This window comes from Centruroides sculpturatus, unplaced genomic scaffold (genome assembly GCF_000671375.1).
Source record: "Centruroides sculpturatus isolate CEXI.00-Female unplaced genomic scaffold, Cexi_2.0 scaffold142, whole genome shotgun sequence".
In the NCBI taxonomy this organism is placed as follows: domain Eukaryota; kingdom Metazoa; phylum Arthropoda; class Arachnida; order Scorpiones; family Buthidae; genus Centruroides; species Centruroides sculpturatus.
In genome coordinates this window covers 709,693-733,141 of record NW_019384352.1, presented here as the reverse complement: position 1 = coordinate 733,141, position 23,449 = coordinate 709,693, and the positions used below count along the sequence as shown (strand labels likewise).

The 23,449-nt window shown below is 35.3% G+C and overlaps 1 protein-coding gene across 1 annotated transcript in view; it reads right to left on the bottom strand.

The window, feature by feature from the left end:
* Positions 1 to 3,336: 3,336 nt before the first annotated feature.
* Positions 3,337 to 23,449, bottom strand: part of LOC111638631 (multidrug resistance-associated protein 4-like) — a 32,679-nt gene continuing 12,566 nt past the window's right edge. The window contains exons 4-7 of the mRNA XM_023384382.1: positions 7,701 to 7,790; positions 7,433 to 7,605; positions 4,061 to 4,166; positions 3,337 to 3,994 (exon numbers count right to left, since the gene is read on the bottom strand). Of these exons, the coding sequence (XP_023240150.1) occupies positions 3,818 to 3,994; positions 4,061 to 4,166; positions 7,433 to 7,605; positions 7,701 to 7,790 (546 nt within the window). The 3' untranslated portion in view covers positions 3,337 to 3,817. The remainder of the gene's footprint in view (positions 3,995 to 4,060; positions 4,167 to 7,432; positions 7,606 to 7,700; positions 7,791 to 23,449) is intronic.

Below are 23,449 nucleotides of genomic sequence, written 5' to 3'. Positions count from 1 at the left end.
GATTTCCAAATTGCTTCAAATACGAAAGAATCGACAATTTTTCGTGTCTTTTGCCAGCTAAATTGTCAAAGCCATTCTTATTTCACACACTAATTTCATTTGAAAACACAGTAGTAGGCAAGCCAACAAAACAATTTTTGCATTTTTATGCATCTACAGAGCCATTTTATCGTGAAAATGTGGAACAAATTTTTTATTGAACCGTTTATATTTAACTTAGGCATTGGCCTTTCTCTTTTAATAATTTTTTTCATTATATGATTTCGAGCCAAAACAAAATTTAAAATAAATTTTCAATATCGCAACTACATTCCGAATCGCTAGCCACGATATAAGGGCTAAAATTAAAAATAAAATTATAAAAACTTACTCGGTGAAATAAAATGTGTGGTGGATATACACATTTGGTACAAAACATTCTTCAATTGTACAAATATACTTTTAAAGAAAATTATAATTAAATACAGCTCTGTAAAGAAACGAACATAGAAGTGATATAAAATCTTATTTACTTTTTAAATCTTAATTAAAACAATCTACTTAGTCAAATAGCTCCCTATGAGTGGAATCAGAGATGGTCTTGCTAGGTGTGCAGTGCGTGCATGCACGCAGGTTGTCAAATCCCGATGGTGCCAATACCGATCAACGTCAAATGCCTCTTTTCTTGCATTACTAGCATATCTCAATGGACTCGACAGGGCTCTTGTAAATTTTAAACGTTTCTCACCATAGCTGTAAAAGTGTAAATATGTTAAACTTAAATATCATTTGTTTTCTAATTCGTTTTAGGACCAGGTGTCGTCCACGGAAATTTCCAAAATTTACAACTTTTCGGTCACTCTCGTCGAACTGGAAGCATTTCTGTTTTATTACGTGTAATATTACGAATAAATCAGTCCCCACTGTACTCGGCTAGAGATTGGATAAGCTTTTAAGTAATATTCCAACTCTTTCAGCAGGGTTTTATTTTGTCTCTAATTCCCTAATCTCTTAATTAACTACTTCTTAAGTAGAAATAAGTCGAAACCGGTTACTTTGTACTCGAATAGTTGTCGTCTCGGGAAAAAAGTGGAAAAACTAATTTTTATGACAAACGGATACATAAATCGTAAATTTAAGGAAAATAAATTCTAGAGCTTTTTCTGTACCTCGTGCATCTTTCTCATTCATTAAATTTAGTTGTAAATGATGCTATCAAAGTAACAGTTAATTTGTTGCTGTCGAAACCGTGTTGTTATTTATATATTGTATGCTGGCACAATGGAGTGACTTCTTAACCAACACTTGTAAAGTTTTCCATCTTTATTTAGTTAGTACTAACTAAATAAAGATGGAAAATTTGCCAAGTGTTGGTTAAGAGGTCACTTCGTTGTGCCAGCATACAATAACAGTTAATTTTTTAACATTGTACACGTTTTTTTCTACATTCGCTTATAGACGGGACATACGAAATCGTAATATTACTAGTTTAACATTGAAATCCGTAAATTATATAAGATGGGAGAGCAAAATAAAAGTAAAATAAATATATCAAATATTTTAATGGATTTTTTTAAACTTCTGTCAATTAAACAGAACTATCATAAAAACATACCAGTAAATTCTTAACGGTTGGGTTAAGTTATAAATCTACTCGCGATTTACGTAATCGGGCGAGGGCGGCCAAATATCTAGCGGGAGGGCGGCTAACAGCCCAGAAACAATCCCAGATAGAATTGGATGTGATATATGTGTAGCATCCACCCGAGGTTCTAGGCTTCCACCGGCTAAACTGGGTGAGGTTGGTGCTCTGTAAAGCGCTTGCGCGAATCTGCCTTTTTGGATGCTCACATTACAGCGCTTCCACTCCGCCACTAATATTCGAATATACAATAGCGATCTTATTTTTTTTCACGCGTAGTATAGAAATTTGTAATAAGATACATAATGCGGTTATAATAAAATATTGTGCGATTATTTTCATATAATTAAAANCGGTTATAATAAAATATTGTGAGATTATTTTCATATAATTAAAATTAATAATATTTATTATTTAGAAAATACAAGGGAAGCGGCGCATCCACCGCTTCGAATGACGGCACACCACTGTTGCCCCTCATTTCCGACAGGTGATGAAGAAGAGAGAAAAACAGACCATCTTGGACGTGCTTTTCAAGAAGCCAGCTGCCAAATAACAAAGGATGGAACAAGAGGAGTTGACCTTACAAGATCCAGTAGCCTCAGGGCCGGATGGCCGAGCGGTCAAGGTTGTAGCCTACCGCTCTGGGGGACCCGGGCTCGAATCCGAACGGGTCGAGAAATCCCCAGGAATTTTACGGAGGTGGTCCGTTTGGATATGTCGAGCCCAGCCCCTGACCACCCGGCAGCCCCATTGTGTTCCTGGCCGAACCCATAATGGTCTTGCAAAAAGAGGCCCTCTTAGTGCCCACAAGGTGGAAAGAGTTAAAAAAAAAACGATCCGGTAGCCTCTCCTAAATCTGACTCTGATTAAAAAACAAAAAAAGAGACCCCCTGCTATGTGTAAAATGTCTGTATCTGTACGAATGTGTGAAGAAAGTGTTCCTCCACCTCTTCTTCACATCTGACTATCCGGCATAAGTGGTGACTGCTCCATTTTCATTTCTTTTTATGGTAGAGTACGGTTATTTTATGCTGCGGAACGAATTATATGTTTTAACATGTATTTCTATGAGAAAATGCGTTTCGTATAACGGACTTTTTACTTAACGGACGTGCACCTGGAACAGATTAGGTACGTTATAGGAGGCACCACTGTATATCAATTCGAGATGTCTATGATCGTATATCTTATACTCCTCCCCAATGAAATTATTGTTATTGTTTATTAATCTGGAATGCAAGTGAATCACTTCCTCGTTTCTCTCTCCTCACCTCTACTCCGAATCCAACCGCTTACCCGCGACTGCTCGCGTGACGTAAGAACTCTTCGTCACGATTTCCGGGTCCTGAGAGACTCCGTGGTGTCATCCTGACGCGGTGTCGAAAAGACATCGACCCTACGGTCACATTATTGTTGTCCTAAATTGAGAAAGATTACACATTACTTTTTTATTATTTTAAATTACTCACAGTTGTCATTTTAATAATTGTAAATTATTATAGTTCAAATAATTGGATAGAGATATGTGCTTTTAAAATATTATACATTATAATAAAACCATTTAGCATTTGGATATATTCATAAATAATGATCCCAACATATATGTATTTGTATGAGTAAGTGTAATAACTTAATTTGATCTTTCTATTTAAACAAGTAAGACAAATAATTATTTATTTATCTTCACAATAATAACTTTATTCAGGCGAAGAGATATTTTGAATAAATGTCAGATAATATAGAAGAAACAGAGATAGATGCATTTCTATAAAAAAAAAAAACAAATAAACTAGTAATACCAAACTATTTAGTCTGCTGTTATGGGTCGAGGGCTTCATCTTCTCTCATTGGTTGTCTGGAGACTCCTGTCATCGTAACAACTGCAATTATTAGAGCAATCTCGTGCCAAGTAAATTAAAATAACAAATAGCTTGTATGATGGGCAATAAGACAAAATAAGCAATTATGTCATGTATATGTAGTTAGTTTTCCTGATTAATACATCCGGTATAAATTTAACAGAAGTTACAAGTACTATTAGATATTAACAATTTTATGTCCTATTTATGGGATGCTATTTCCCATGAAAGAAATATTTCCGTAGAAAGAAATATTTTTAAATACAGAATTTAAAAAAAAAATAATAACACAAATCTAATAAAGATTGATTTATATTGAAGACGATCCAATTTTTTATAATTTTGTTTCTTCCATACTTTCTTTAACATAATATTTATTTTTGGCAATTTTGTATAACTCATTCACTGAAGCCACTCCTGTGTTCTTTACCAAATTATAAAATATACCATTTACGTTCTTTAGTAAGGCATACGGCGAGTCGAATTCTTCTAGTTTCCCTGTATCTAAAACCTAAAAATATGAAACGTATTATTAAAAACTCATATTTATTTTATATTAGAAATAGAAGATTCTTACCAAAACTCTATCCGAATCGATAACTGTATGTAATCTATGGGCTATGGTCAGCACTGTACACGATTTGAATTTCTCTCGAATTACTTTTTGAATACGGGAATCAGTACTAAATAGAAAACAACAGAAAACTGTTATAAATATCGATTTTAAGTATTAGCATTAGTATGAATCGCAAACAATAAGAATATAAATACAAAATGTAACTTTAAAATTTAATGTAAATTAAGAATTTTTGATGCAAACGCAAACCGTGTGTAATAAACATAATATACAGTTGCTACGAGAGAAGATTTCTTGGTATTAAATTTACCACATTATGTAAAATAAATTGCGCCCCATTAATAAAATGCATCTCGTGGAAGATATGGCAAAAAACATCAATCAGAAGCAGATTTCTTCTTGTTTGGGTTTTACAGTGGATGGTACACGTGCATACAGGTAAATCTGTGTGCATCCGTATAACGTGTTTTACTATATGTAACACGGCGACTAACAGTGACAAAATAGTATTTGTTTTTGAGGAATATTTACACGGGCACTCTACAGTTGGAATTAAGCTTCTGCTAGAAGTTTCTGTTTGATATGGCTATAAAATTCTGTTACTAGATCTGTGCTGTAACTACATTTACAGACTTTAATTTCAGATGTTAGACAAGTGAAGAAAATCCAGAGAAATTCACCAGGCCTGCTCGTTACTCATACGCACACCTGCAATTAGATATCAGTATATGTGGTTTAAAACTATTCAGCTAATTATAAAAAAAATCTAAATTCTGCTGGTAGCACTGATTAAGCAACAATATCTTATCGTCATATCAAACAGTGTGATGAAATACCGATATAATTATTCTCATTTACACGATATAATCATTCAGACTTATTTGCAGCTATAACGAGAGTGCTCGTGTATTGATTCAACAAAAATAAATAGTCTTTCGTCACTTAGTCATTGTGTTACGTATATCAGAAAATATAACATTGTATGGATGCGCACAGATTTAGTCGGATCCACGTGTTCTACACACGGTTTAATCAAGACAAAGAAATGCATTATTACTGATTAAGACGAGATAAAGAATCTTTTTGTAGTAATATGGGATTTGGGAGATTTATTTGTTAAAATATTATTTCAAAATTTTAACTTGATAGAAAAACTATTTTTGACTCGGGAAAAAAGATATTTAGTTTCTCTCAAAACGATAGTTTCAGAGTGTTGACCCGCCCGAACTATCTTCACAACCGTTCGACTTCTTTCTGTTGACAGAAGCATGATGTAACATCACAATAATCCGGTTTGATGTGAAATTTGTGAAATATGACCTTTATTCTTGCTTTTAATTATGTTTTAATCATGTTCTAGCCATTGTTCCGTTTTTGAAATCATCACCCAATATGCAGCAGATCAGTAATCATCCTTCCAAGAGTCCCAGAATCTACTCATTTCTCCATGTTTTGTATACTTGAACGTCAGATAATACAACCATTTTATTTGTAAACTCTTCCTCCGTAGATGTAGAGGTTCAGATATAAATATAATATCCTTATAGAATTGTTTGACCTACGATATATGTTAACTTAGTAATCAGATATATGTACTCTCTCTTTAATACAATCCCGTAATATAAATTTAATTACTTTTCTAAACCGTCTTAAATTAATGCCTAACTCCATCGTCGGCTCACGATACAGTAGAAACTTTCGAATATTTCTAGGACAGTATTATACTCTTCAAGAAATTTAGCAAGATAGATTACATCTTCAACTACTGAAAAGATAAGTTGATTTTTTAAGCGTCTTTGTAAGAAAATTTAGACAAAGTTGTGTCAGGACTCTGAGAAAAAGAGATCTTTCTTTTAGTTAGTATGATGATCTATTGTCTGATACATTTGTATGAGATAATAAAACTTTAGTCTTCTTCGTTCCCAGGTCAAGTATATATTCGGGCCGAATCTGGATTTTAACGTGCCCTACCTGTATACTAACTAAACAAACTCAAACGATATTAGCCATTTCAAACAATACTTTGAACGCGTTAGCAAGAATGACTGGCAAGATAGGTAATGTAGTACGTAAGCTAAATAAAGGCGCAATCATCCCAGCATAAAAGAGAAACGTAAGTCTGACAAACAGCGATAACAAATTTAGGTGTTCAGTAAGCAAATGGAATGTTAATCACGGTCTCGAGCAAGAAACAAGTGGAGAATAAATTTTCACACCACCGGAAACACGGTAAGAAACTGGAAACATAAACCAAAGAACTGCTACTACCATAGAATATATAGTCCTTCCCTAAATTTATTTCATAGACTGGGAAATCATTAAACAAGATATTCTCCTGAACACAATAAAAACAACTACATTGTCATTTCACCCATTTCTAATGAAGAAAAAAGTTTTTGTTTACTGAATCATAAAATATAAGCGATTTATTCATATTTACAGTGTGCGATGAAACTTATGTGAGACAGAATTTACAAAGCTCAACTATTCTGACCTTAATTAGCAGCACCTTCCTCTGAAATTTCAAACAAGAGAATACTCAGTATAACTTGAGATAAATTATTGCAAGTTGTAATTTTGTATTTCTAGGATCAAATTGCTTTGAAATAAATATAAAAAAAACTGAAGTTTTACAAGCAGGAATACTTTACATCGCTAGAAAGAAAACAAATTGAAGAAATTGATAGTATAATCACAGTGTTTGAACCACTATACAATTTTTCAGAATTGAGAATAAATTGCCTGGGTCTGCGAGATTCTTCGTCACAACAGAACAGAGTTAACCAAAAGTAGCATTCGTTGATAAAAGTTTTTAATATTACACATTAAATTATCTATGAGTTTTAGTATTGACAATTTTTACATTTTATTCCTTATATTCTATGTATTACAAGACAACGTTTTTTTTATACTCATCGTAAGTTTTCCCATTGGGGACAATGGAAAACTGTGAAATAAAACCGACGATATCAGTGGACAACGATTCTAGAATTATCGTACACAATGTACTTCTGAGAGTACACCCTAATTCCTTTCTCGATAACTTAGTGGTAGAATCGTATTTAAACCACTCAGCCCAACACTTGTTTTGACATTAGATCATTATCAATCATATCATTAACATATAAAAATCCTACCTATCCCATCTTTATCTATGCCAGCCAACATTATTACAATCTTTATGTACGAAATGATAAATATTGCATTATCATACAGTCGATAAATATGGACGTGTAAGTTACGGTTTATTTATAAACTCTTTATTTTGAGATTATTGTGAAAAATGATACAAAAATTCTCTACACGAAACTAACCACAAAATCAAATAATTAATACTTAAATTTAGATATTATTAATTTTGTTTGTTCTAACCTTTTGTCAATATTGGACGTTGCTTCGTCCATGACAAGAATTTTATTCTTACGAAGAATCGTTCTGGCGAGACAAATTAACTGTCTTTCTCCCACGCTGAAATTTCGTCCTCCTTCTGATAAATGTGTATCCAATCCCCCAGGTAATTTATTGATGACTTCTTTTAATTGTACCTTTAATTAAAGTAAATAGGAATTATGATTAATTATTAAAAGTATTAAAGAGTGAAATCCTGTAGTAAATTGTAATATTTATAATTATTTATAACCTGTTCTATGGCTTGCCACAGCATTTCTTCTGAATATTCATTGAAAGGATCGATGTTTCTTCGAAGAGGACCGGTAAATAACATAGGATCCTGAAAAATTTGCACACGCTGTGTTAATTGCTTGTATTTTACAATTCGTGTCAATATGACATTTTTCGCTTTACAATTATGACGAATGTAAATATTGAAGTTTGATATTTCATGAATTATTGCAGAAGACATACTCTTTAAACTAGATATTTGAATACAGTCGATCCCCCTATAAGATCATTGATTTTTCCGTTTTATATGAATTACATGTTGTACGAGTCACTTAGATTTTACAAATATGTGAGCCGTTCACAGCCCGGCACACGTATTTGTAAAATCTAAGTGACTCGTACAACATGTAATTCAGATAAAACGGAAAAATCAATGATCTTATAGGGGGATCGACTGTATACCATTTGGCACGATTTAATTTGCTATGGACATTTTTTAAAACTACTTTTTTTCCTGAGTAGAGTATAGTCAGAAAACTGTGGCCTGTCAACATTTAAGAAAATCTGATTGCAATTTAAAAGATTCGCTTAACGTTTTCAAATTGCTCATTTCTCTGTATTACTCTCTAATTTTACAAATACGTAAGCCGTTCACAGCCCGGCTCACGTATTTGTAAAATTTAAGTAACTCGTACAACACGGAATTCATATAAAACGGAATAATCAACAGTGCTATAGGGAAGTCGACTCTAGTTGACTTTTATCAAAGTTATCTTTTTTCAATTAAATTTTATTAACATAGCTCCCAATCGCAACGTAGGTGTAATTTTAACAAATAATTAAGAAGCAGATCACCGTATCTATCCTTCTATGTATAAATTGTTCTCGCTGTCCAAATGATGTCTTTATCCTGGTTTCTAATTATCTTAATATTGAGACCAACTTCTGTCTTACTGTAGAAGATAATCATGTGTAAACATACATCTTTGTAAAATAATTTTCGAAGATGTAAGCTTACATCAGCTGAAGCAGTTTAACAAATGCAAAAATAATTCGACAACAAGCCCGCTATGACTGAAGATTCCGAAATTTGTTGGGACAGTGTTTACTACACGTTAGTAAAGCAGTATTGAAAGTTCTGAATTAAGTATGATAATATTGAACATTTTCAACAACGAATTTCTTCTGATTAGTTATTTTGAAACAGTGTCGTTATTTGTTATGTTTTTCAACACTATGTAGTGCAAGCACGGAACCAGTTGGCATTTTTATCTTAATTATTATTGAGTTCAGGTTTTCGAAATTACAATACCAATCACGTTTACAAAACAGAAACGGTAAATTTCATCAAATGAAGATGCACACGATTCAGCACGTCAACTGAACTAAATAATAGGAATATGCCAAGTGATCAAGTGCAAGCCCTCGACTACTTGGCATATTCTTATTTTTGAAGTACCATATTTGGTAACAAACGACCAACGACGTCGTAATTAGAGCTCGGAAATTGGTGCCAGGTAGAAATAATGTGCAGACGAGGCTTGGCAAGAAAGTGACAGCTGAAATAAATAAATTTTAAAAATTTATGTATTATTGTAGTTTCTTATTTATTTACTTACTGTTTGACACGTTGCTTGCGCACGTTTAACGCACGAAAATCTTCGTATTTCGTGATAGATTTCTACAAATTCTATACATATGTTGAAATCCTGTTGCATGTATTGATATATACAGAATTTCTATCAAACAACAAGAACACAATCGTGGTTTCTTTTTGCAACTCACAACGTTATAACTTCACTTTCTTTCCTTCTTCTCTTCTAACATGGATAACTTCACTCAAAAACCAACGGTTCGAAGAACCACATTTCAAAGCACAAGAGGTATAAATTGCTCATATGCAAAAACATAACTAACAATAGCTATTTTCATCATTGTAGCAATAACCTAAAAGACGTTATGCAGGTTTATGCTGAAAATCGATTTAATATGATTCAATAAGCTCTTCTTTTCGAATATTACAAAAGATATTCACGTGCAGACTTAAACATTTGATTTTCTAAAGAAATGCACAGTGTAACGATAATTTTTTTTTAAATTTACCAAACACGTTCTTATGCAATTAAATTGAATAAAATTTAAAATTGAGTTTTCCCACCATTTGTAGGGCAAGTGCTAACTTCATAGCCACGTTTGCAATAATAAATTATCGATCATTACCTAAACTGACAAATATAATTTCTACAAACCATGGTAACGAAAGTGTATATCGTCGGCCTTAACTTGAGTTTATGTATCAAAACAAAACTCAAAATATAAATAAACAAACATGTATCGTTTTCAATAATGCATCAATCGATGAAAACAGTTAAATATGTCACATTACAGTATTTGATCGTGGATGTATTGTTGGTCATTCAGTTTTTTAATTAAGTAGCAACAATCCCAAGATTCTTAAAAGCAATTGTATCAAAGTATATAGTATCGGTAAACGTACCAGTGCCCACTAGTAAGCAGGTGGTACCGTATACATACATGGTATGTTTATCGGTACAATTTGCTTACTAGTCATCAATCATACATAGGTACCGGCAGTGTTTTTTTATGGAAAAAAATGGTGGAATGCTCATCTCATTACATGCATCGTACACAATATTCGGCACACAAGCATGAACAGGACCATCTTAATTTTGTTGCGCATCTTCGATGCTCAAGAGAGCGATTCAACACGGACCAAACATCAAATTTGCAAAAATTCTCTTTAAACTTTTAAAATATATGGAAAAAAAAGTGGTGGAACGCCGTTCCATTGCGTTTTATGACAAAAACGCCGTGGGTACCAATTGCCACAAATGTATGACTGATGACTTGGAGTGGCAGGTGGTTAGTTTATTAAGCGAAGCAACAATGAGGTACACGATGCATATCATTTCCTTCTGAAGCCAAGTTCCTTTGTGGTACTAATTAGATAGCGCGATTCGACATTATTCTTTCCATGGTGCAGAAATTATAAAAACAAACTTCTTCAGGCGTCAAGTTATGTGATTAGATAATTCTCCGTTATCATCTGTACTAGTCTTATGAAAAAATGCAAATATAATGTCAACTAGATGACTTCGTGTCCCATTCTTACAAGTTGTTCTTTTCAAAGCAATGATGGCTCTGTCATACAGTAGTATGAGAAGCGTTGTAATAGGCCTCATTTGAATTACTCATGTATCTGAAGAAGTCCTTAAATACTGGTTTATCAGAATGTGATGACCGATTACTTGCATACTTTGATGCACCCTAAAAATAATCGTGCTTTGCAGCAGGACAAAGAGTGGCCACCATGTTGTTGTTACCCTGATATTGCTCGAGAAACGTTATCTAAAATTCTTAATTATTTAGCGGCCTCTACATGTCCAGCTGCAAGGTCAATTGAATGTCACTAAGATAACGTTGAGTTGAACATTCAGTTTGAAAAAGCTTTTACGATGTCTACGGAGGACTAAGAAAAGTGCTGCAACAGGCATGGCCTGCAATATTTTTAACAATACTTCAGCGAGTGCTGTCAACGCTTCACAGTACTGTACCCATTCTGTCGATTGTGCCACTAAGACTAGGTGGCGCGTTTGAAAGTGCATGGATGGTAAACTCGTGCTCTCCGTTTCGTCGAAATTCTATTGTGTTTCTCCTTGGATTAACCACACATATTATATATTATTATACGGGAATTAATCTGCTCTCCGTAAGTACAAAACTTTTCAAAATCAGAACATTTTGTCGGAAGTTATCACCGTCAGAAGTTTTGGAAATTTGTCAGCCCCCATCGGGGTCCCCGATTGTGTTATTTCGGACTTTTCTTTTGTTGTTGATAGAACATTTTGATGTTAACTGACCCTCCAAGATTGATCTTATTATGTCAATTACCAACCGCGTAATCGCGATTGAAATCAAGTTCCGCTAGACAAAGACTTATTTCACCACGTGGTCCCGGTAGCCACTCGGCGCGACTCAGCCGATCGGCGTGCTCTTCCCAGTGGTGTGTTGAACTGTTATTCGTGGATTGCCTTTCAAGATTGTTAAAATTATTTATCAATCTATTTTGCACGCGTGTACGCTTGAGTCTGTACCAGTTACGGATTAATTTACACTCAGCCGTTCGGCTTGATAGACGCCGGTTCGGCGTGATATCGTTTTTCTGTTATTCATCTCATCCCATTGGATCACAAACGGATACTTTCATGGACTACTCCTCTGACTCTGAAACTTTGCACTAATTGACAAAAGTCTTGTCTCTAGGACATTTTTACTAGTGATTATTGTGTTAATCCATTCGACTAACCGTGTTTCACTCATCATTCCTCGCTAAACTTCTACAATATGGCGGCGGAGGACAACGGATCCCTTAACAATAGTTTTATTGAAGAGGAACTAATAAACTCTATCAATGATAACCTTGAGGTAATCCTAAACAAAATCCCTACCAACTCTAATGCCTCCGTTAGGACCAAAAAACGTGCTCAGACCAGGGAGACAGCAGTTAAAATGCACGCTGCTGCCAACCAGATCTTTGGAGTGGTTCTGGCTCTTAGGGAGAGGGTCAAGTCCTTGGCCGACTCCCCCCCACCTCCAAGTAAGGCCACATACTCAGAAACCCTGCAGAAAAACTTGAAGCCGACAAGTAGAACGACGAAATTCATTTCGGCAAAAGCAGCCAAACTAGATGGGATCAAAAACCCAAGAATCGAAAGCAACGAAATAGTTATAGCTGCAATTAAAAACCCTGAAGACCCAGAACCGATACTGGAAGAGACTGTGGACCTACTCCAATCCCATGTAGACCCAAAGAGTCTTGGGGTTAGGATTAAGGCTGTTAGACCTCTCCAAAGTGGGGACATCAAAATCCAGGTTCATGATGAGACTGATATTCAAAAGTTTAAATTGGCAGTCCAAACACACGAAACCCTAACCAACAAATTAAAGATAGTGGAAAGGGCTAAAAAACAACCGAAAGTCATTTTATTCCATGTGCCAGATAGTATAGAGGAAGGTGACTTAATACAAGACATGTATAAGCAAAATAATTTTTTACATGATCACATATCTGAAGAACAATTCACTTCAAGCACGAAAATAAGCCACAGCTTTCACCCCAAAGGTAACAAGGAAACAAGACATATTATTATATCAGTTAAACCATGCATCAGAAACTACCTAATGTAATCCAGAAGAGTATACATAGGCTGGAACTCTATACAAGTAGACGATTATATTTCTATCATACGCTGTTTCAACTGTGCAGGATATGGCCATACCTCCCACAAGTGCACTGAAAAACAACGGTGCACACATTGTACGAGGAATCACAAGTTTAAGGACTGCCCGTACCTCCGGAATGATCCAGTCTGCATCAATTGCAAAACACATAACAGCACAGTGCCGGAGACTAAAAGAGTATATACTGACCACAACGCCTTTGACAAAAGCTGCCAAATGTTTATAAAGTACAGAGCAATCCAGGTTCAGGCAACCCAATACGAATAATGGTTTCTCCTCATTCGCTCAATATGGATAGCAACTCCCACAGTGATAACCCAAGCAACACCTTCATGCTTCAAACATCTAATACTCTCTGTATCCTTCAAATTAACCTACAGAGGAGCAAGGCTGCATCCTCATATACAACAAAGATGGTGATAGAAAAGAAGGCTGATATTATGGCCTTCCAGGAGCCCTACTTGTACAAAGGTAAGGTTGCCCTTCTTGGCAAAGGCAAAATTTTCACAGGGAATACTAACAACCAACCCATAAAGACAGGCTTCCAAATCCTCAACAAAAATCTGAATGTGCAATTAATAACTCAAGGCTGTAACCAGTATATCACCACTATTAGGGTTAACCTAGGCTTGGACAACATTTACATCATTAATCTGTATGCTCCACCTTCAGAAGACATCCTCTCCCCCTAAATTATATAAGGGATTTAACCAACAACCTCCCTCAGCACCCAATCCTAATATGTGGGGACTTCAATGCAAAGTCCCCAGTTTGGTATAGTCCAATTGAGGACCCGAAAGGATATGCAGTAAATGAATTGATGGCAGAGCTTGATTTTCACTCGCTCAACACTAGCCACTTACCTACCTTCTCCAGCACGAACGGGAATAGCTGGATCGACCTCTGTCTGGGTAATAGTAAACTTCTGGAACTGGAAATTGACTGTCAAACACAGGAGGAAATCTCGGTCAGTGATCATGCCTACATTCTCACTAAAGTTACAGGGGTAAACCCCCCCACAAACCTAAGTATCCATAACATCACAAATTGGGACTACTACCAAGAACTTCTAAAACACCAGTGGGATCCCACAGGTCTGTCTCATATAGATACCACTACTGACATAGATTTTGCGGTGGATCAACTTCAGAAGGCAATCAATACGGCTTTCTATCAGGCCACAAGAGTCAAAACTGACAAACCTTCAGCTCCCTGGTGGAACAGGGACTTAGAACAACAAAGGAAGAAGGTGCGGTCTGCAAAGAGGCAACTCCGAAGAGAAATGGATCCACACAAAAAACAGCAGCTCCACCAAAACTATCAAAAGCTCTTTAGGAAATATAAAACCCTAATCAACTATACCAGGAAAAAATCCTGGCAAAACTTCTGTACTTCATCAAACGAAAAGGGACCTTGGACAATCCCATATTATACTGCTATTAAAAAGAGGAAGCCTATCACAATACCAGCGACCATCCTCAATTCCCAAAACTCTGTTCCATCGGTAAAAGATACCTACAGCACTATCTTCTCAGAACTCTTTCCACCTGATAACCCTGCTAATGACACCAATTACCACAGAGAGGTGAGAAAAATGAGTAAAAATACACTATCAAATACTAATGACGAACCATTCACATCCCAAGAAATCGCCCGTCAATTTCATCACATTAAAAAAAGGAAGGCTCCCGGACCAGATGCCATTGACTGGAAGATGGCCCAACATGCCTTTGCTGCTATCCCGACAACTTTCCTGGTACTATTTAACAAATGCCTAGCTATCAGTTATTTTCCAAAAAAGTGGAAGGAGGCCTCTGTCAGGTTGATCCCAAAAACCAAGGATACCCCTCCTACTAAGGCCTCAGATTATCGTCCCATCTCTCTGATTTCTGTAATCGGTAAGGTCCTGGATGCCTTAATGGCGGAAAGGATTCTATATCATCTAAATATCAACCACTCTCTTCATCCCAATCAGTATGGTTTCAGGAGAGGTAAAGCTACACATCATGCCTTAGAGGGTGTAATTAACTATATTCAAACAGCCAAAAAAGCAGGGAAGCACACTATATTAGTCAGTGTGGATTTTAAAGGTGCGTTCGACCACGCATGGTGGCCAGCCATTTTGGCTAGCCTGGCGAACTCTCACTGCCCCAACAACATTTTCCATCTGCTAAAAAGCTATCTTTTTGAGCGAACTGCCATTGCAATGGAGAATGGAAAAATCATACACTGCTATGATATCACCAGGGGGTGCCCACAGGGCTCAAAATCAGGACCTCTCCTGTGGAACATCCTATACAATGGGATCTTCAATCTTACGAACGGCCCTCCCCATGACGGGGACCCTCTGATCTATGGATATGCAGATGACACAGTCATCCTGCTTTCGCATCCAAATAAAGAAGTCCTCCAAGGTCACATGAACAACTTCCTGAAGTTAGTGCATAACTGGAGTAAGGATAACTACCTAGTAATTAATTATAACAAGTGTTTGTCTATGGTTTTCCCAAAGAAGAACCCACTCACAAAGAAGCAAACTATACACATTAATGGGAATAGGATCCAGCACGCGACCAACATCAAATACTTAGGGGTCATCCTGGACCCTAAATTGTCCTGGAATGACCATATAAAATACACCTATGATAAAGCTAACAGCGTCAGCCAAAAGCTGCGCTCAATTGCCAGGAACTGCTGGGGCGTTGACTCGCACAATAGCAAAATTATTTACAAGGGGGCAATTGAACCTATTCTCACTTATGGCTGTGAGGTCTGGGGTTATGTCGCTAACAAGGTCCACATCCGCAGAAAACTCCTCTCGGCCCAAAGGACTGCAGTTATCTCCATAACAAAATCATATGCCACTGCCCCAACTGATGCTCTACTTGTAATCGCAGGCTTAATGCCCCAACTGATGCTCTACTTGTAATCGCAGGCTTAATCCCAATCAATCTAATCATTACCTACAAGTTTCTAAAGAACCTCATCATTAAGTCTATCCTCACCAATAAACACACAGATGCCATCCATAAGACGCTGGACAATCTAAAAGTCCCTAAATCGGTACATACATTAGTGAACAAGATTATCAACCTTGGGCTGGACCTTAACATCTCCCAACCAGCGATACACCCAGCCAATATTACCTCCAACAACTTTGACCTACAACACCTTCCATCTGTAAAGGGCCTATGCATATTTACAGATGGTTCAAAGGCTCCGGGGGCAGTTGGAGCAGCAGCCTGTCTTGAAGACCCCCACAAAAAATTTTTCTGGAAAGCTGCTTACAAATTAAATGAAAACTGTACAATAAATCAGGCAGAGTCACTTGCCATTTGGAAGTCACTCAATCATATCCATAATAACATTCAATACTATAAAGGTAATAAAATCTACATTATTAGTGACAGCCATACGTCACTGCACATAATCAAAAATGAAAATTATAAACTTCCAATCATCCAGAACTGTCTGAACACCATAAAGGCATTGGAAGGAAAGGCTCACATAAGCTTCCACTGGGTCAAGGGGCACTCTGGTACCAGTGGAAACGAAAATGTTGATAAGCTTGCTAAAAATGCCCACATTGTAGCTTCTAACTACTCGTACACAGCAGTTCCAGTCTCCTTCTTGTGCAATGAACTTCACTCTGTCATCATGGCTTGGTGGCAATCTGACTGGGAAAACAGCCCCACCGGACGCAACACCTTTCAATTTATCCCAGACGTTATCAGGAGGCCTCACCTGAAGCATCTGAGCACGACTCACGTTCTTACTCAAATCCTAACGGGGCATGATAACTTCAAAAGTTATTTACACAGGTTCTTTAAGAAAGGAAATGGACTATGTGACTGTGACATTCAAGAAAAAGACGACTCTTTCCACCTCATCTTTACCTGCACGAAATTTACTCAACACCGTCATCTGCTACTGCGCAAGGTAACTGACAAAGGGCACCATTGGCCCTGTCCCCTCAATGCCCTCATTGAAGACAGGGACACCTATCGGACTTTTGTGCAGTACATTAACAACCTGAGGTTAGCGGACTACCATATTCCAATCAACGGTCAGATTACCTCACCAATATCACCCACGCCCAGTAATCAAGACTCACCGGATCTCGTCTGAAATCCCTCCACATCATCATCACAAACGGTCTACCTACTCTTCGCTGTGCCAATCTTGGCTCTCCTCTCTCAGCATACAGGATCTCTGCTTTGTCTTGCATGTAAACCTCATAAGGCGCCACCTGTGTCATCTGTCCAATCAAATTGTATATAATCTACTTTGTTAATTGTATATTATTTTAAGCTGTTCATTAACCAGTTTCTGGCAGGAGCCCATGGATCCCTCCTTTTCTTTCTATCTCTTTTCTCTTCCCCTCTCATTTCCCTCCCGCACCCTATACACACTTATCCCTTCTCTTTCCTCTCCTCCCTCACTCACCCCTTTCCCCCTATCCTATTCCTTCCTTGGCTATACCTTCGAGTTCGGCGAATTACTTTAAATCTTATGTCTTATGTCGATTGTGCCAGAATAGCACCCACATTCTATTAGTAGACGTTTCGAATAGTTTGATCAGTCAGTAAAAAACCTTCAATTATACAGCCTTTCATTTGTATTTTAAAGAACTAGAAAGAAGATTCTACAAACAGATATTAAGTTCTCAAAAATGAGATATTTTTAGGGCATTAATTGAAGTAGCACACATGAAACATATTAATAATTATTTACCAATTGCTGAAAACACTGAAAATTATTTCGTTACATAAATAGTTTGTATCGTTTTATATACTGTATATGTGCACAGATATTTGTTTTTTATATCATTATAGTTTTTTTTAAATCTTTCTGTCTCATGGGAGGAAAATGGAAGCTTTTATAAAGTCTATTTTAAATTAATCTACGTCCATAATAAAGAGACTGGATAAGGAAAAACAAAGAAAGATCATTTTGTAAAAATTTCTTAAATTTCTCAACACATTCTAATGCGATCCAGGTCCCTCAGGCTGACATTTTAACCNGTGGCAAGAAAAAATGGAAAAAATTTTACAAAAAAAGTATTTTTTCAAGTCTTAGATATTTCTATATTTAATTCTTTTGTCTCATATAAAAAAAATGGTGGCAGTATGGAACATTTGCAATTTAGAATTAATGTTATTGAAAAAATTATACAGGAATATCACACCGAAATGAGGGTTAGCAGACATGGCCAGCCGAGAACTTCAGGTCTGAGAATTCCAGGTCCACTTAGACTTACAGAAAGACATCTCCCGGACCTTCTTCCGCCGACCGACAGAAAGCTGTGCCGTATGTAAAACTAAGCATGACAGTGCAGGGAAAAAATAAAAAAGAAAACCAGGTATTATTGCCAAGCTTGCAATGTGCCTTTCTGTGCAGTACTGTTTTAAAATCTACCACACAGTAGAAAAATATTAACCAAAATTTACTTTTGTTTTTTACATCAGAATTTCATGTAAAAATGTTACATGAATTTTTTCATCATTATGTTACAATATTTTTTGAACCTTTTTTTATTTTAACTCTAAATAATATTTAAATATATATTTTATTCCTAATTATGTGATTTTTATTTTTATTTACTTTTTTTATATTATTTATTTGTGTGTAAATGTATAACTTTATTTTGCATTATTATTTTTTAATGGTATAAATAATAATGTATTTTATTATTGTAATCATTTAAAATATGTTTTTATATCAATAAATTTATTTTCATTTTATTTTTTCTCATGTTTTCGTTTTTAAATTATTTTTAAAGCTAACTGACAAATGGCATCTTTCCTACACAACAGTGAGTCATGCAGGAAAAACATCATTGCAGGCCCTGTAAAGTTGGCTATCCAAAGGAAAAGATGCCATTTAGGAACCAATTTTGCGAAATTAAAAAAAATATAAAAAAACACTTTTTCAATTCAAATGAAAAATATTTTTAAATAATAATAAGGAATGGACTGACAAAAAGTGAATTTTTTTCATGGAAAAGACATTAAGAGGTTAATGCCAAAAAATTAAAAATTATTTTGACATGCTTTATTAATAATATACAAAGTAATATATTAATACAATATGTAATTTTTCTAAAAACAGAGCCATTTTTATTTCCTTTTTTAATTAATTTAAAAATTCTCTGCACCTAACTCGTATGTGACTGTTTTACTTAATATTTTAGTAAAGTATGAATAAAGCATACCTTGAAATTTTGCTGTCCCTTTGTGGCTTGTGACCTAGGCAGTTGCTTAGTTTGCATAAATGGTTGCACTGGCCCTGGCAACAGCTCTGTTAAAATCCTAACCATCTCATTCAGAGGGTGTTAATAAAACATGAAGTAAGAGCACTCTATGGAATAGCAAAAAACTTTTTATTTTTTGTTTAAGATCAGTTATATTAATCATTTTTTAGTAATTTTACATTACACAAACAAAAATTATATATATTTAATGAGTGTTAAAATTTTAATACAAATTATTTTGTATAAAATGTAAATATTTTGTTTTTGTGGTGTGTATCGTGATTTACATACATCTGACTACTAAATCCTGGAACAATTGAGTTTGTTGTGTGAACATTACCCATGTTATGATAATAAAAAGACTCTTCATGTAAACAATCACATAAAATTATTATTTTATTTGGATGTTGATGTAATTAGTGGCAATGCAGATGAATTAGACAGCTTTTTTAATATACTCATATGTTAGTTTCTATATATCCATCTATCGAAGAGTGGGACGGAAGTGACCATATTTATATTGCTTTCGACCATACAAATTCACCTTGCTAAAAAAAATGAAAGGTATATGTGACCTTTTTAGATCTAGAAAAAGTATTTGACTTTATTTCCGTAGATAAATTGTGTGTGAAACTGGAAGATCATGGAGCAGACTTAACATTTACAAGGGTAATAGGATCTTTGTTTGGTCAGTATTCTATTACAATTAAAAGTGGTCTGATTACTTACCCTTCGTTCGAGATATGCGGCGGTTTACTACAAGGTGATCCGTTATAGACCCTATTTATTCAACTTTATGATCCATGACTTAGATAATCAATTTATTAAGGAGGGGATGGTATTATTATTATGGACAACTTCATAGTTCATTTGATACAATACGTCGATGATGTGGTATTGATTTCATCGACTAAAATAGGTCTTCAAAGAAAATTAAATTTAACTGAGAGATACTTTTCGAAGATGGGATTGAAGATCAACCCGAATAAGACTCATATTGTTGTGTTTCAAAAGGGAGGTAAGCTGGCGAGGAAAGATCATGACTTTTATCTGTTAAGCAAAAAGTTGAAAGTAACTGAGGAAATATTATATTTTGAAGTTCTTATTACCTCAACATTGTCTTTTGGAAAACACGTTCAGCAGATGAAGACCAAATCATATAGAATAATTAATAATTTAATTAGTTTATTAGTAAAAATGAAAACCAATTCTATTCAAATGCAGTTTCGACTCTTTTCAGCACTGGTTATCAACTCTATTTGCTATGCTCTCCCATTATGGGGTCTGGACTGGTAATCTTACTTTGAAAAAATTCAATTGCTATTTATAAGAAAAATTTACAGATTAGATAAAGCAGTGCCGGGATATGCGATTCGCCATGATACTAACAGAATTGTGAGAATACGGACGCTGTTTTTATTTTCACACTAACTGCGTAGTTAGCAAGGGTGACTTTCGTCGTCCGAAGGTCATCGACGAGGGACCACGATGTCACGTGACCCCCATACGTCCGAGCGACCGGACGAAAGGAATGACTATATAAGGAGATAAGTTGCGAGAAACGGTAATAAATCAGGGAGATGTCAAAAGACGTCAACAGATTCCCAGGTTTTTCTCACGCTAAAGGGTATAAAAGGGAAACGATTTGACACCTCGAAAGCGATCGTCGGGGAAGAAACATCGACGCACGATCTTCCAGCTCTCTCAGGATGTAAGAAGCTCATAATCGCCGCTCCATGAAAGGTAGAAAAACTGAATATTTTCTATTCTCTCCATATACGACGGAATTACTCCTCAGAGAGAATATCCTAAGAAACCTCCGAAGAACTTCGCCAAGGAATAACTCTACAGATTGGGAGTGACGGAGCATACACCGTAACCGGACATAGCCGCACGGCCTGATAAGGACATCGCTCTACATAGCCTTCAAAGGACACCTCGAATATAGAAGACGACGATCACAGTGCGTTTCATCAACGCCCTATACGAGCATATCCTACGAGGTAAACCCTTGCCATTATTATTTATCTCTCTCCAGCGTGAGCTCTCTCTCGGATTTTAGCGTTAGGTTAGAATAAATTTTAGAATACCTATTTATATCTTGATACGCGTATGTTGTATTTAACCCTGCGTTAGTGCACTGAGTTTTTTTCGGCATTAGTGCAGTGGGGCGTTTGTCCACCCCGACATTTTTTTGCGTCCATAAACCATGTAAGTAAAAATTCATAAAGATTTACTCATTTATTTGGTAAAGGCATGTGTCATTATACATATGATTATATTCAGGTATGATTACATATTATATTAGTACATAATATGAAAATTAGTACATCCATGAAAATAAAAAACAACATTTATCAAAACTCATTACATTAGATCTTATTATTAAACCAATAGTAAAAATCTAAATTGTTTTTTAAGCATTTTTGTCACTCTGATTCAATAGCTGACATTGTACTTTAGCACTCATTGCAAATGACAGGCAACTTGCTATGTTTGGTATTTTCTCAATGTGTTTCTGAAAGTCAGCCATTTTGAATTAAAATAAACTTAAATTATTTTAATTCACATTGATTATTATATCTATATTATAAATAATAAATGTGGTCACATTATAGTTATTTGAAAAATAAAAAAACTAAATAAATATTTGTAAAATTTAAAAAAAAACGTAATTAATACTATGGGGTGTTTGGACACCCCACTGAAAACTGTTGTTTTTCTCTTACTATAATTTTTGCAGCATCGTAGTAATTTCTAAGCATGCTCTATACATAAAATACTGTGGGGTATTTGGACACCCCGCTGAGAACTGTTGTCTTTCTCTTACTGAAATTTCTGCAACATCGTAGTAATTTCTGAGCATGCTTTATACATAAAATCATGAAGCTACTGAAGAGGAAACAAATCAATCTATGAACAGTGCAACTTTTAAACCGTTGGGGGTGTCGAAAATCCCTAGTGCAGTAGCCCTGTATTAATATTTCTTAGTTTAAATTCAATTTGAAGATATCATTCACGAAATGTTATATACCACTACTGTATATAGCCTATATATATTTTAGGCTCAAAGACAGAAATCGCTCATTGAGCGAAAAAAAAAGACCACAACGTGTTTTGGCCGTTTTGGAACCACAAAGCGAAATTCGCGTCGTGGCTTTCATGATATTTGACCATTACGCGTTGTGGTGATTAATAAAAGCCATAACGCATTCTGAACGTTAGCTGATGCAAACATGATACAGGATCATACAACACGCAGTGGTTTGTAACATTAAAATATGGATTCTAGCTCGAAACATTTTTATTTACAATTTTTAATGCCGAACAACATTACTTCTACAAGTTTTCTTAGAAGATTAATTTTCATACTTAACAAAATTTCAGAAATACAATATATGGACGAAAAATACACATTTGTTGCTTTCGTTTTGCTAAAGAGTGCTAAAGGACTAATTACATATACTTGTAGGTTACATTACATTTAGTGGAGCACTCCCTCTGACCTGTAGCATTAAATGCTACTGGCTTGAGGTACTCCTCTTTTAATTAATCCTGCTTCGCATATGCTTTGCAGGTAGTTAAGATTACACAGTCGCGGTCGTAGCCGCAGTACATTAATACCCAATAATTATATTTTTTACATTAATTATATTTTTGTTGAGTAGAGTATTTGATGTCATTAATTTGACAATGAACTATGAGAGAAATTTTTATGTTCTGTTTTTATAACAAGTTTTTATAAATTCATTGAAATAATAATATATGTTAACATTATTTATAAGGCTACTTTTCCTAATAGGCCAATCGTAACCTTCTTTGTTACAAACTAATTTTAACTCGTTTCTTACTTTTTCATATTGCATACAGTCAAATAAGATGTGTGTGGGTGTTTCACTTACCCCACAAATCTCGCAGTTTTCATCATCTCGATGATTAAATCTATAATGATATTTCGCAAAATCTCCATGACCTGTCACGAATCTTGTGAATTTGTGTCCAATTTGTAGATGTTTGTTATTTAACCTCTGGTTAATATCTGGTATGTATTCAAAGAGTTCCCTTCCTTTTGTAGTTATTTCCCACCGTTGTTGCCACTGTAATATGTATCTATTTTTGATTTCAGTTTTTATATATTTTGTAGATATTTTTCTGTATGATTCCTTTGTTTTTAGATAACTAGCCTCTTTAGCCAGACTGTCCGCTCTTTCATTTCCTTGGTCTCCAAAATGGGCTTTGACCCAGCTGAACAC